The 14,370-nt window shown below is 44.1% G+C and overlaps 1 protein-coding gene across 1 annotated transcript; it reads right to left on the bottom strand.

The window, feature by feature from the left end:
- Positions 1 to 2,059: 2,059 nt before the first annotated feature.
- LOC139378877 (SLAM family member 8-like) lies at positions 2,060 to 13,601 on the bottom strand. The gene is made up of 7 exons (XM_071121447.1): positions 13,310 to 13,601; positions 5,183 to 5,485; positions 4,677 to 4,946; positions 4,397 to 4,504; positions 4,132 to 4,190; positions 3,971 to 4,047; positions 2,060 to 3,841 (listed from the first exon to the last, which is right to left on the bottom strand). The coding sequence occupies exons 1-6, from the start codon at positions 13,374 to 13,376 to the stop codon at positions 3,976 to 3,978; spliced, it is 879 nt and encodes a 292-aa protein (XP_070977548.1). The 5' UTR covers positions 13,377 to 13,601; the 3' UTR covers positions 2,060 to 3,841; positions 3,971 to 3,975.
- Between the last annotated feature and the right edge of the window lie 769 nt (positions 13,602 to 14,370).

Genomic DNA, 14,370 nt, shown 5'->3' with positions numbered 1-14,370 from the left:
GCAGACGCTCGTATCTTCACATTGTCAAAACCTCATCATCCCTCAATAACTTCAAGCGAAGACTGGGGGTCAGCATGATGAACCAAACTACCCAATAATCCCCTTCATGTAGCCTAACTGTCACTCACACACACAAACATGTGTACCCACATATAATCAAATATGTTTTTTCTTGTTTACTGAATATATTATGTACACTTATAATTCATTTGATTTGTTTAACTGATTGAAAAAACTTTTTTTGAAACTTATATTTGTGGTGTGGTTTTCAAATCAGCCCTTTTGGGCTTCTAACCTCAATAAATAAAAGATAGATAGATAAAACATCTGGGGTTTCTTATCGTCCCCTTCAGGACAGACCTGTAACTACTCCACTATCTTGTGGATTACACTATAGAAACTAAGATGTGATTGGTCACATAGCAACAACCCTCAGTCTACTGGGTCTGTCCCCTTATTCCTTCCTCTCTCTATGTCATCATATTAGTGTATATTATATATTTCTCAGGCTCATGCTACAACCTGATTGAAAGCTGTAGTGACCAACACCTCCATATCTCTGCAGTCAGAAAACACAGTGTAACCAAACATCTGTTGCCACATTTATTGTGCATATATGACATACTTCATATTCTATGAATGAAACATTTTCTCGTCCAATAAAGTGAATAGTTAGCTAACAATATTCAAAATACAGAGAAATACATTAATCATCATCATTGCAGAGTTGCACATAAAGTGTACTCCATTCTAAGCCTCTGGCAAGTCTTCCGGACCCGGACAGTTATTGCGTCTGTGACACGAATGGGGCTTTGACAGAATTAGAAAGGTACAGATGCATGAAGAGAAACAGAAAAAATAGCATCTGATGTCATGTTCATCTCTACACAACTTCCTCTTACTGTAAAAGTAAATGGACACATCAACACTGTGGTCTTTCTGTGGGAGGAAGAGAGAACTATAGTATATATCAGAGAAAGAAACTTAGTGGATAAGACATAGTTGTACAAAAAGTGAAGTCAATATTGCACTTACCATACCTGGTCATGTTAACATGTTCAGTACAATCTTTAATGTCACTAGGAGAGGTGTCAAAGGTTTGAGGTCATGGCATGTTTATCATTTGGTTTATGTTGTAGCTATTTGGAGGTCAACTGCATGTGGATGTTCTTGAGTTACAGTCTGTCAACTGTTCAAAGTAATAACCCAGGAAAGTAGTGATCACAGTGATAGATTGAATGTAAAAGATAAATTAATAAGTGAACTACAGAAAATGTATGATGCCAGAACATTGTCATTCTTCTCTCTGAAAAGGACATAAATCCCTGCACAACTTTTCATGTGTACTCATCAGCCCAGCAACAAGGTTTTCACAGGTTTTTGCATATGATTACAACCATTTCTCTATTTGACTCTCTGATCACAGCGGGAAAAGACAGCTTCACGGAGTGCCTTCCTTCACAAACCCACACTGCTAAAGATGAAGAGAGCAAACCATGACCCCTCAACTATGACAAACAAGTGATCTAAGTTCCTCAGCCTTTATAACTTCACTGTGCACTGGAAAAAGTCTAACTTAACCAATTGCTTAATTAGCATTATTATGCAAGTTGAGTGGACTTAAAAATGACAAGAAGTTGAGCCAATGTGTTAGTCTTTAATCAACAAATTCTGCTTGAATTCAGTTGTGTTTGAACAAGCTTGTTGAGTAAAATACATAACTAATGTTTGCTCAAAACAACTCAAAACGACACCAATCATCATCATTATCATTATTCCAGCATGAACTCTTGCAGATTGATTTTCACAACGGTTTGTGTGGGGGCTGTGCTTTGGCAAAGTGGGTGGGGTTATATCCTGCCTGTTTGGCCCTGTCTGGTGGTATCATCGGATGGGGCCACAGTGTCTCCTGACCCCTCCTGTCTCAGCCTCCAGTATTTATGCTGCAGTAGTTTATGTGTCGGGGTGCTAGGGTCAGTTTGTTATGGAGTATTTCTCCTGTCTTATCCGGTGTCCTATGTGACTTTAAGTATGCTCTCTCTAATTCTCTCTTTCTCTCTTTGTTTCTTTCTCTCTCTCGGAGGACCTGAGCCCTAGGACCATGCCTCAGGACTACCTGGCATGATGACTCCTTGCTGTCCCCAGTCCACCTGGCCGTGCTGCTGCTCCAGTTTCAACTTTTCTGCCTGCGGCTATGGAACCCTGACCTGTTCACCGGATGTGCTACCTGTCCCAGGCCTGCTGTTTTCAACTCTCTAGAGACAGCAGGAGCGGTAGAGATACACTCAATGATCCGCTATGAAAAGCCAACTGACATTTATTCTTGAGGTGCTGACCTGTTGCAACCTCGACAACTACTGTGATTATTATTATTTGACCATGCTGGTCATTTATGAACATTTTAACATCTTGGCCATGTTCTGTTATAATCTCCACCCGGCACAACTAGAAGAGGACTGGCCACCCCTCATAGGCTGGTTCCTCTCTAGGTTTCATCCTAGGTTTTGGCCTTTCTTGCAAGTTTTTCCTAGCCCCCGTGCTTCTACACCTGCATTGCTTGCTGTTTGGGGTTTTAGGCTGGGTTTCTTTACAGCACTTTGAGATATCAGCTGATGTAATAAGGGCTATATTAATACATTTGATTTGATTTGATATTTACTATGACTGGTTGATTAATCTTATGCTACACAAACATAGATAACATCGATTTTTCTAAACTATTCCAATCTGTTAGTAGTTGGACTTATTTCACCCATTACTGATATGTTTGTTCCAGTTTATATGATTTAGAAATTCTCAAAATCAATCTTCCCTACCCCAACAGTCATTCTGAATGCAGGTTGCGTGTGACTGAAAGGTTAAATTGTTGAATATCCTAACTTTGGCTGGATTCCAATAGAAATGACACATCCCTTTGCAAGCCGGCATAATTTCACTAAACCAGGAGCTTCAGACCAGTGTGTTAGGGTGTAACTAGGCCCTCAGGGGCTTTATGATATATGTAATGTGTTGTCATAATTAGTTTAATTTTAAAGATAACATATTCACTTAGACATTCACTTGGTGAAGGCTACAGTACTGAAAACCATTCAATACAACAATCATGCCTCTGTCGCTAACAAATACAGTCATGAGAGTTAATTACAATTCACTCTAAATGCAAGGCACGCAAGGCATGCAAATAAGGTATAATAATTTGTTTTTCTCTGAACAGCATTTTTGTTTTTAGAATGAACTGAATTACATCTGGTAATTGGGACAGACATGAATGCCATTTTGGAAATGCTGACAAATCAAATAAGACCATCTACAATCAACACGCAACCAAGGCTCTAGAGCATATACTCTCTGATTACAACCTCATTGAGCACATAATAATAACGCAAAAGAGTACACTTTCTATTCACAGGCATAAATCAACCTCACTAATCAATGTCCTACTAGTATCTAAAACAATTGTCTTTAATCTAGAAAATAGAAATTCGACATGAGCTTGTCTGATCACCACGCCTTCTTCTGCCTATTACACATTTTCGAATCTTCTAATTGTATCTAGGCCTTCAAAGGAAGGTATAAGGCCTTATGATATACTGTATATATGAGAATCATCAAAGGGAGAAGGAAAAAGAAGCAAATAGTGTAGGTTGTGATGAAATTTAACAGTAACATCTAGGCCTATCTACAGAATATACACGTGTAAGTTGCAGAGGATGCAGAGGGTTACATATCTATGGAAGGCCCAACCTATGACCACACCCTGTTCAGCTCACAGTACTTCCTGGTAGGGAGATTGGGGGCCTTCTGGAAGTCCAAATGTAATCTTGTCATACAGAGTCTGTGGCTACATGTGATAGATAATCAAGAAGAAACTGTTTCAGCATCAAGAAAGGTACTGACTATTCTCAATGTAGACTACATAGCCTTCTATTCAATCACAGACATTTTATAATTATGACCATTTATATCTTACCTTGTTCAATCTTGGGAAAACAGATCATTGACAGTTTCATAGATGGATATTGGGTTTACATGATTGATTGATCTTGTCTGGAATCAAAATACAGCCCATTACAATACAGTACATACAGCTTTAACACATTCAGATACATAATAACGGCAATGTATACTTACATCTCTACTTCTTGTGTTGTCCATAATATCAGTATATATTGCGTTATCAGTTTGATCTTCTGTGTTTTATAAGAACAAAATATCAACCAATCAGAAACATTTTATACAGGATATCAACAAACATACCCAGGAATTAATGAGGGGTCTCACTTTTTTTTCTAATTTCTAGCAAATCCCCCCCAAAAATCAAACAAGCTGAAGAATACTTCTAGAACCACCTGAAATGTCACTTTAAGTATAATGGAGGCCCCTAAGCTGTACATACCTGTGTTACTTCGGCCCCTGCAGTAGCACACTGCCACAGCTACAGTGAGGATCAGCACCACAGTGCCTCCTACTGATATTCCGATGTACATGGTATACCACACCAGTCCTGCCACATATTGTACAACACACATGATTAGACTATACAATATGATAAAGACTAAATGACTCTATATCATATACATCCAATGTAATGACATGCATTACATAATGTATTTGACAACATAAGCGTATAGGCACACTGAACGTGTATGGAAGGGATTATTATGATATCTAGGTACCTGGGGTGGTTGTGCCATTTCTACACTTTACTGTCGCAAAGGCAGTTTTCCAACTGACTAGGTTGGAGGCGTTGCACTTTACACTGATGTCTCCCTCTGCTGGTGAGAGAGAGAAGTGAATCTGCTGGGCGTCCCCGTACATCTCATTGTCTATCTCCCAGGTGTAGGTAATGTTGGGGTAGGAGGACACGTTGCACACCAGCAGCACCGTACAGGAGTGGTTGGCCAAGAGCTTGATGTCTGTCTGGATCGCCACCTTGGATATAGGCTCTGACCAACCAGGAGAGAGATAGAGACTCATAATCAGTCTTCTAAATGAACCCTACCATAGCCATACCACCAGGAGAAAGACTTGAAAATATGATGGATATTTAACAAAGCATGGTGAGTAAGGTCAGTATAAAACCACAAAACCTGTGTTATAATTTAAAGATCATCAGTCATGGTTATGGATATAAATAAGAATTATATCAAAATTGGATGCAATAATGGTATTAACAGCCTACCGTGGACCTTCAGAGTGATGGTCTTACTGTCAATCTGACCTTTGTCCTCTTCACCTGTAAGTAGAAAATCCCCTGAGTCTTGCAGTGTCAGTTCTCTGACTGTTAAACTGTAGTTTTTGGCGTTCATCTTTAGTCTCCCCTCAAACTGGGATCCAGGTGAATATACAACTTTTGAGTTGAATTCTGCAATATCCTTTCCCATATACTTCCACTCCAAGGATTTGAAATGTTCTGTCTCTAAGCCTGCCAGCAGCTCCATGGAGTCCCCCACTCTCTTGTTGATGATCAGAGGAACACCTACACCTGCAACACACAAATACACACGTTATTCTGACATCAATCAATGGTTGCACACTATATTACAATGATCTTATTACTGTGTAATTATTCATGTAGTACAATGTAGCAAGTGTTGTAATTACTTATTGTTACACTGTAATACTTGTTACAGTGTGCCTACATGAATAATTACACAACAGTAGACTGCAATGCAGAGTCTTACCTAATCAATAACGTATTGTGATTTATAAGCACGTTTCCAGGTTTCATTTTGTGCTGTACGTGGCAATTTACATATTTTCACATTATATCTTTACATATCTGAGTGTGTGGGTCCTTTTTTACTTAATTAAAATCCACTTCTTCCCCACATTCAGTAGAACAGGATGAGATGACAGGAAAAGAGAAGTGGGGTTGGATCTGATAACCCCTCCTCAGCTCACAAGTACAAATACCAACGTGTTTAATGTGTAATTATTCACCAGAAATGCATCATATACTGCATGGGCAACATTATAATTACATATCAGTCTGAAGTCATGTTTAATAAACCCTTATAAAAAAAAACGTCATTCATGAATTAAGAAAAAAATACAGTTACAGTTCATTGAAGTATTTAAGACATAAATGCAGTTATCCCAGTCGGACAAAGTATCATATTATGTAATAGAAACAATAATTTGATACAGTCCCATATCACCTTAAAATGTAGTGAATGACAGCCATTAGGCACAGGGTCATAAGATCTGTTGCGTTCTAGAAGCACTGCAACAGCTGCTGACCCAACCACACCATTGGCACTCATTCAAAACTGCAGAATACACACATCATGATATGTTCCTGAATATAGGTATTATGTAGGTGTTATCAAACAGTAATAAAGCAAACATTTTGAGATATCCAACCAATCACTGACGACTAGGCATTCTACAGTCAACACACACCATGTAAAGACCAGCAACGAAGTTAGAGAAAGCTGACGGTTTTCCTTACTTCATCATGCAAGCAAGCTCATGCAATAGATCCTGCTTGGGGATGATTCTACCCTCTTGGTTTCACATTAGAATAAGGAGACCATTGAAAAGACCCTAAGCAGACAACTGACTACAGTCAGTAAGTGGTTATCCATTTAGGCAAGACAGAATGTATCCTGTTTGGTTCCAAACACAAAGTGAACAACTCTTCCAACTTCTCGGTCAAGTTTAATGGCGTAGCGGTGAAGGAAAAATGTTCTGTTTCGTACATTGTGATGTGAATTGGACCAACACGTGACATGCGAACTTGTGGCTCTCAAGGCCATTGGGAGTGTTCACTCCAGGACAAAGTTCCTGGCAAGGGTAGCCAAGTTCCTGGATAAAGAGACTATGAGGTCCCTGGCAACATGTCTGATACACTGGCTCTGGTGTGACGGCTATGAGAGTCTGTAATAAAATTAAAATAACCAGACAGGTAAGTGGGGGAAAGGCATGTATCACTTTAAAAACCATCAACAGTTTGATCTGCACCACCAGATCAACTGGAAGCCAGTTCAGTTCCCTGAAATGATTAGGATCAACGTGTGTCTCTATGGCTGAGCTTGAGTATAATTCTTATTAGTTTGTTTTCGGGCCATTTGAAGTTTGTCCTTCAGATTTTTTGTTATGTAACACATACAAGCATAGTTCATGGTTCAGTAGCATAACAAAAACTCTGAAGGACAAACTTCAAATGGCCCGAAAACAAACTAATAAGAATTATACTCAAGCTGTCATGTATTGTCATGTTGTGTCTTGTTTCTGTCCTTTCCCTTCACCCTGTCTCCCTCTGCTGGTCGTTATTAGGTTACCTTTTCTCCCCCTCTTTCCCCCAGCTGTTCCTTGTCTCCTCCTAACTACCTCGTCACCCCTTTTCCCACCTGTTCCCTTTTTCCCTCTGATTAGTCCTCTATATCTCTCTCTGTTTTTGTTCCTGTCTTTGTCGGATTCTCGTTTGTGTTACTCATGCCTGAACCAGACTATCGTCGTGTTTGCTGCAACCTTGTCCTGTCCTGTCGGAATCTGCCTGTTCATCTAACCTTGTCCTGTCCTGTCGGAATCTGCCTGTCCATCTGAGCCTACGTGTGTTTCGTCATTAAAGTAACTCTGTTTTGTTAATTCGCTTTTGGGTCCTCATTCACGCACCATAACAGAAGAATCCGACCAAGAATGGACCCAGCGACTTCGGATCCTCTCCACTCTGCCGTCGAGATCCAGGGAGCGATGCTAGGCAGACACGAGCAGGAATTGTCTGCTGCTCGACATGCCGTTGAGACCCTGGCCACCCAAGTCTCCAACCTCACAGAACAGGTTCACCATCTCCGCCTCGATCCACTGGCCACTTCCAGGGCTTTCGAATCTCCGGAGCCCAGAATCAATAACCCGCCGTGTTACTCTGGGGAGCCCACTGAATGCCGCTCGTTCCTCACCCAGTGTGATATTGTGTTTTCTCTCCAGCCCAACACTTACTCCAGGAGCACTGCTCGTGTCGCCTACGTCATATCTCTCCTTACTGGACGGGCTCGTGAGTGGGGCACGGCAATCTGGGAGGCAAGGGCTGAGTGTACTAACCAGTATCAGGACTTTAAGGAGGAGATGATACGGGTTTTTGATCGATCTGTTTTTGGGGAGGAGGCTTCCAGGGCCCTGTCTTCCCTATGTCAAGGTAATCGATCCATAACAGACTACTCTATTGAGTTTCGCACTCTTGCTGCCTCCAGTGGCTGGAACGAGCCGGCTTTGCTCGCTCGTTTTCTGGAGGGTCTCCGCGCAGAGGTAAAGGATGAGATTCTCTCCCGGGAGGTTCCTTCCAGCGTGGATTCCTTGATTGAACTCGCTATTCGCATTGAGCGACGGGTTGATCTTCGTCACCGAGCTCGTGGAAAGGAGCTCGCGTTCTCCGTTGCCCCCCTCTCCGCATCACTACCATCTTCCTCTGCCGGCTCGGGTGCTGAGCCTATGCAGCTGGGAGGTATCCACATCTCGACTAAGGAGAGGGAACGGAGAATCACCAACCGCCTCTGTCTCTATTGCGGTTCTGCTGGTCATTTTGTCACTTCATGTCCAGTAAAAGCCAGAGCTCATCAGTAAGCGGAGGGCTACTGGTGAGCGCTACTACTCCTGTCTCTCCTTCAAGATCCTGCACTACCTTGTCGGTCCATCTACGCTGGACCGGTTCGTCAGCTTCCTGCAGTGCCTTAATAGACTCTGGGGCGGAGGGCTGTTTTATGGACGAGACCTGGGCTCGGGAACATGACATTCCTCTCAGACAGTTAAGGGAGCCCACGGCCTTGTTCGCCTTGGATGGTAGTCCTCTCCCCAGGATTCAGCGTGAGACGCTACCTTTAACCCTCACTGTCTCTGGTAATCATAGCGAAACCATTTCTTTTTTAATTTTTCGTTCACCTTTTACACCTGTTGTTTTGGGCCATCCCTGGCTAGTTTGTCATAATCCTTCTATTAATTGGTCTAGTAATTCTATCCTCTCCTGGAACGTCTCTTGTCATGTGAAATGTTTAATGTCTGCTATCCCTCCTGTTTCCTCTGTCTCTTCTTCACAGGAGGAGCCTGGTGATTTGACAGGGGTGCCGGAGGAATATCACGATCTGCGCACGGTGTTCAGTCGGTCCAGGGCCACCTCTCTTCCTCCACACCGGTCGTATGATTGTAGTATTGATCTCCTTCCGGGAACCACTCCCCCCCGGGGTAGACTATACTCTCTGTCGGCTCCCGAACGTAAGGCTCTCGAAGATTATTTGTCTGTAGCTCTTGCCGCCGGTACCATAGTCCCCTCCTCCTCTCCCGCCGGAGCGGGGTTTTTTTTTGTTAAGAAGAAGGACGGGTCCCTGCGCCCCTGCATAGATTATCGAGGGCTGAATGACATAACAGTGAAGAATCGTTATCCGCTTCCTCTTATGTCTTCAGCCTTCGAGATCCTGCAGGGAGCCAGGTTTTTCACTAAGTTGGACCTTCGTAACGCTTACCATCTCGTGCGCATCAGGGAGGGGGACGAGTGGAAGACGGCGTTTAACACTCCGTTAGGGCACTTTGAATACCGGGTTCTTCCTTTCGGCCTCGCTAACGCTCCAGCTGTCTTTCAGGCATTAGTCAATGATGTCCTGAGAGACATGCTGAACATCTTTGTTTTCGTTTACCTTGACGATATCCTGATTTTTTCACCGTCACTCCAGATTCATGTTCAGCACGTTCGACGTGTCCTCCAGCGCCTTTTAGAGAATTGTCTTTTTGTGAAGGCTGAGAAGTGCACTTTTCATGCCTCCTCCGTCACATTTCTCGGTTCTGTTATTTCCGCTGAAGGCATTAAGATGGATCCCGCTAAGGTCCAGGCTGTCATTGATTGGCCCGTCCCTAAGTCACGCGTCGAGCTGCAGCGCTTTCTCGGCTTCGCGAACTTCTATCGTCGTTTCATCCGTAATTTCGGTCAGGTGGCAGCTCCTCTCACAGCCCTTACTTCTGTCAAGACGTGCTTTAAGTGGTCCGTTTCCGCCCAGGGAGCTTTTGATCTCCTCAAGAATCGTTTTACATCCGCTCCTATCCTTGTTACACCTGACGTCTCTAGACAGTTCGTGGTCGAGGTTGACGCGTCAGAGGTGGGCGTGGGAGCCATTCTTTCTCAGCGCTCCCTCTCTGACGACAAGGTCCACCCTTGCGCGTATTTTTCTCATCGCCTGTCGCCGTCGGAACGTAACTATGATGTGGGAAACCGCGAACTGCTCGCCATCCGCTTAGCCCTAGGCGAATGGCGACAGTGGTTGGAGGGGGCGACCGTTCCTTTTGTCGTTTGGACTGACCATAGGAACCTTGAGTACATCCGTTCTGCCAAACGACTTAATGCGCGTCAGGCGCGCTGGGCGCTGTTTTTCGCTCGTTTCGAGTTCGTGATTTCTTATCGTCCGGGCTCTAAGAACACCAAGCCTGATGCTTTATCTCGTCTCTTCAGTTCTTCAGTAGCCTCCACTGACCCCGAGGGGATTCTCCCTGAGGGGCGTGTTGTCGGGTTGACTGTCTGGGGAATTGAGAGGCAGGTAAAGCAAGCACTCACTCAAACTCCGTCGCCGCGCGCTTGTCCCAGGAACCTTCTTTTCGTTCCCGTTCCTACTCGTCTGGCCGTTCTTCAGTGGGCTCACTCTGCCAAGTTAGCCGGCCACCCTGGCGTTCGGGGTACGCTTGCTTCCATTCGCCAGCGTTTTTGGTGGCCCACCCGGGAGCATGACACGCGTCGCTTCGTGGCTGCTTGTTCGGTCTGCGCGCAGACTAAGTCCGGTAACTCCCCTCCTGCCGGCCGTCTCAGGCCGCTTCCCATTCCCTCTCGACCGTGGTCTCACATCGCCTTAGATTTTGTCACCGGACTGCCTTCGTCAGCGGGGAAGACTGTTATTCTTACGGTTGTCGACAGGTTCTCTAAGGCGGCTCATTTTATTCCCCTTGCTAAGCTTCCTTCTGCTAAAGAGACGGCACAAATCATCATCGAGAATGTTTTCAGAATTCATGGCCTTCCGTCAGACGTCGTTTCGGACAGAGGTCCGCAATTCACGTCTCAATTTTGGAGGGAGTTTTGCCGTTTGATTGGGGCTTCCGTCAGTCTCTCTTCCGGCTTTCACCCCCAGTCTAACGGTCAAGCAGAACGGGCCAATCAGACTATTGGTCGCATCTTACGCAGTCTTTCTTTTCGCAACCCTGCGTCTTGGTCAGAACAGCTCCCCTGGGCAGAATACGCCCACAACTCGCTTCCTTCGTCTGCGACCGGGCTATCTCCTTTTCAGAGTAGCCTCGGGTACCAGCCTCCGCTGTTCTCATCTCAGTTCGCCGAGTCCAGCGTTCCCTCCGCTCAGGCTTTTGTCCAACGTTGCGAGCGCACCTGGAAGAGGGTCAGGTCTGCACTTTGCCGTTATAGGGCGCAGACTGTGAGGGCTGCTAATAAGCATAGAACTAAGAGTCCTAGATATTGTCGCGGTCAGAGAGTTTGGCTCTCCACTCAGAACCTTCCCCTTAAGACCGCTTCTCGCAAGTTGACCCCGCGGTTCATTGGTCCGTTCCGTATTTCCCAGATCATCAATCCTGTCGCAGATCGACTTCTTCTTCCGCGATATCTTCGTCGCGTCCACCCGGTCTTCCATGTCTCCTGTGTCAAGCCCGTTCTTCGCGCCCCCGCTCGTCTTCCCCCCCCCCCCCCCATCCTTGTCGAGGGCGCACCCATCTACAGGGTCCGTAGGATTTTGGACATGCGTCCTCGGGGCCGTGGTCATCAGTACCTAGTAGATTGGGAGGGGTACGGTCCTGAGGAGAGGAGTTGGGTTCCCTCTCGGGACGTGCTGGACCGTGCGCTGATCGATGATTTCCTCCGTTGCCGCCAGGTTTCCTCCTCGAGTGCGCCAGGAGGCGCTCGGTGAGTGGGGGGGTACTGTCATGTATTGTCATGTTGTGTCTTGTTTCTGTCCTTTCCCTTCACCCTGTCTCCCTCTGCTGGTCGTTATTAGGTTACCTTTTCTCCCCCTCTTTCCCCCAGCTGTTCCTTGTCTCCTCCTAACTACCTCGTCACCCCTTTTCCCACCTGTTCCCTTTTTCCCTCTGATTAGTCCTCTATATCTCTCTCTGTTTTTGTTCCTGTCTTTGTCGGATTCTCGTTTGTGTTACTCATGCCTGAACCAGACTATCGTCGTGTTTGCTGCAACCTTGTCCTGTCCTGTCGGAATCTGCCTGTTCATCTAACCTTGTCCTGTCCTGTCGGAATCTGCCTGTCCATCTGAGCCTACGTGTGTTTCGTCATTAAAGTAACTCTGTTTTGTTAATTCGCTTTTGGGTCCTCATTCACGCACCATAACACAAGCTCAGCCATAGAGACACACGTTGATCCTAATCATTTCAGGGAACTGAACTGGCTTCCAGTTTATCTGGTGGTGGTGCAGATCAAACTGTTGATGGTTTTTAAAGTGATACATGACCTTTCCCCAGTTACCTGTCTGGTTATTTTAATTTCATCACAGACTCTCATAGCCATCACACCAGAGCCAGTGTTGCCAATATGAGACCGCTGCTCTATAGGAGCATGGCTGGAAAAAGCTCTTTCCTTAACACTAGTGCAGAGGAATGGAATGGTGTACCAAACCATATAAAATCTATCAATAAACTGGGGAGTTTAAAGATAAACCTTAAGAAATGGTTTATGTGCAAAATACTTCAAAACTGAATAATTGTTTCAATGAACGTGTCATTGAAACAATGAATCAGACCAAGGCGCAGGGTGGTATGCGTACATTCTTCTTTATTTAATAGAATGAACACTGAACAACTAACAATATAACAAAATGAACCGTGAAGCTATATGGATAGCGCAGACAGGCAAGTAAACATAGAACAAGAACCCACGAACACAAAAGGGAAATGGCTACCTAAATATGATCCCCAATCAGAGACAACGATAAACAGCTGCCTCTGATTGGGAACCATATCAGGCCACCATAGACATACAAATACCTGGACCTACAAAACCCCTAGACATACAAAAACCCTAGACAAAACTAGCATACCCAACCTTGTCACACCCAGACCTAACCAAAATATAAAGAAAACAGATATATCTAAGGTCAGAGGGTGACAGAACGTTCCTTGGTTATCTATTTTATTCCTTTTACGGTTTCCTCCCTATTGATGAGATGTATTTGAGATGTTATCTTGTTTATATTTTTGTTTTCATGTATTTTCAAGAGGACCGCAATGGGGATATGTTTTTAAACTTGTGTCATCCTCATTGATGGTTGTATTGCAGTTGTATTTTGTTTAAAATGTTAAAATAAATAATAGTGACAAAACTTACCATATTGGAAGATGGAGCCTAGAAGAAGTAGTATTCCGCGTTTGGAGAAGAAGGGACCAGCAGACATCTCTGTAAGGCGTTGACTGTTTTCTCTGGCTGTATGTTCTTATCACTGGCACTGACAGCTAGCAGTTGACTAACCAAAACACACAGAGAAGATAGAGAGAAGAAAGATAAGAGACTTACTTTTGATGGCTGCTGTTCTATTTAATTTTTACTGTATGTTAGTTGAAAAGGAAGTCACATTCTATAGTTGCTCTCTGAAAATACCCCTTCACTCAGCTTGAGCGTTAGACGATGAGGTGTGGTTGGGGTCTGGTGGTGGTTTTGGAGCCTGTGTTTTCAGGCTGCTGCTGGTTGAGTGGTTAATGGTCATGGTGTTCACAGATACCGGAAGCTTTCTTACTTTATGAGCAAACCACACAATCTTTCAGAGAAATAGGGAGATAGAGGGCTCGGGATTAAAGAGAGATAGACAGAACGATATAGAGACAGAGAGAGCGAGAAAGAAAGACAGAAGGGGGAGAGCGCAGAAATGTCCTAACAGTGCCCGTGCAGTTTCATCTTGGCTTCATATGCCTGCAGAAGTGTTTGCATGACTTATTCCGCATTCTCATAGGTCAGTGTGGGTGAGGGACATGAAACACTTTTTGAGAGGAAGTGATACAGTACCAGTACTAACCAGCTCCTCAGAACTCCAGCAGAGTATATCACATCATTAAACTGAGAAGAACTGTTATTTTCAGGCACACTCTTCACCAAGAAGTCATTCTGAAAATCTCAATGGGTCTTCAGCTGATGGGGGTGCAGCTTTTGAACTATGCTCATGGGGAATTTATGTTATATTCAAGATTTGGTACATATGATTAGGTCCAAAAATGGATTTAGCAATAGTATAATCTCTCTACTAGGCTTAAAGGAGGTTTGACCAAATTTGGTTCTATGGAAATGTTGATGACAATATCCATTTACTGTAAGAAACCACTATGCCATCTGGTGGCAAAAAGACAGTTTATTAAAAAAGTACAATGCAAAGATAATGTAAATGTGAATAGTACTTA

Source organism: Oncorhynchus clarkii, chromosome 21 (assembly GCF_045791955.1).
Source record: "Oncorhynchus clarkii lewisi isolate Uvic-CL-2024 chromosome 21, UVic_Ocla_1.0, whole genome shotgun sequence".
NCBI lineage: Eukaryota > Metazoa > Chordata > Actinopteri > Salmoniformes > Salmonidae > Oncorhynchus > Oncorhynchus clarkii.
Note: the sequence above shows the minus strand (reverse complement) of the source record. Positions and strands in the feature narration are given on the sequence as shown.

Excerpts from the sequence above, each read along its gene's own strand:
- LOC139378877 (XM_071121447.1), bottom strand. The coding sequence starts at position 13,376 with ATGTCTGCTGGTCCCTTCTTCTCCAAACGCGGAATACTACTTCTTCTA. Across the intron at positions 4,947-5,182 it reads CATCACTCTGAAGGTCCACG|AGCCTATATCCAAGGTGGCG; the intron begins GTAGGCTGTTAA and ends CTGGTTGGTCAG. Across the intron at positions 4,191-4,396 it reads CAGGGGCCGAAGTAACACAG|AAGATCAAACTGATAACGCA; the intron begins GTATGTACAGCT and ends TATAAAACACAG.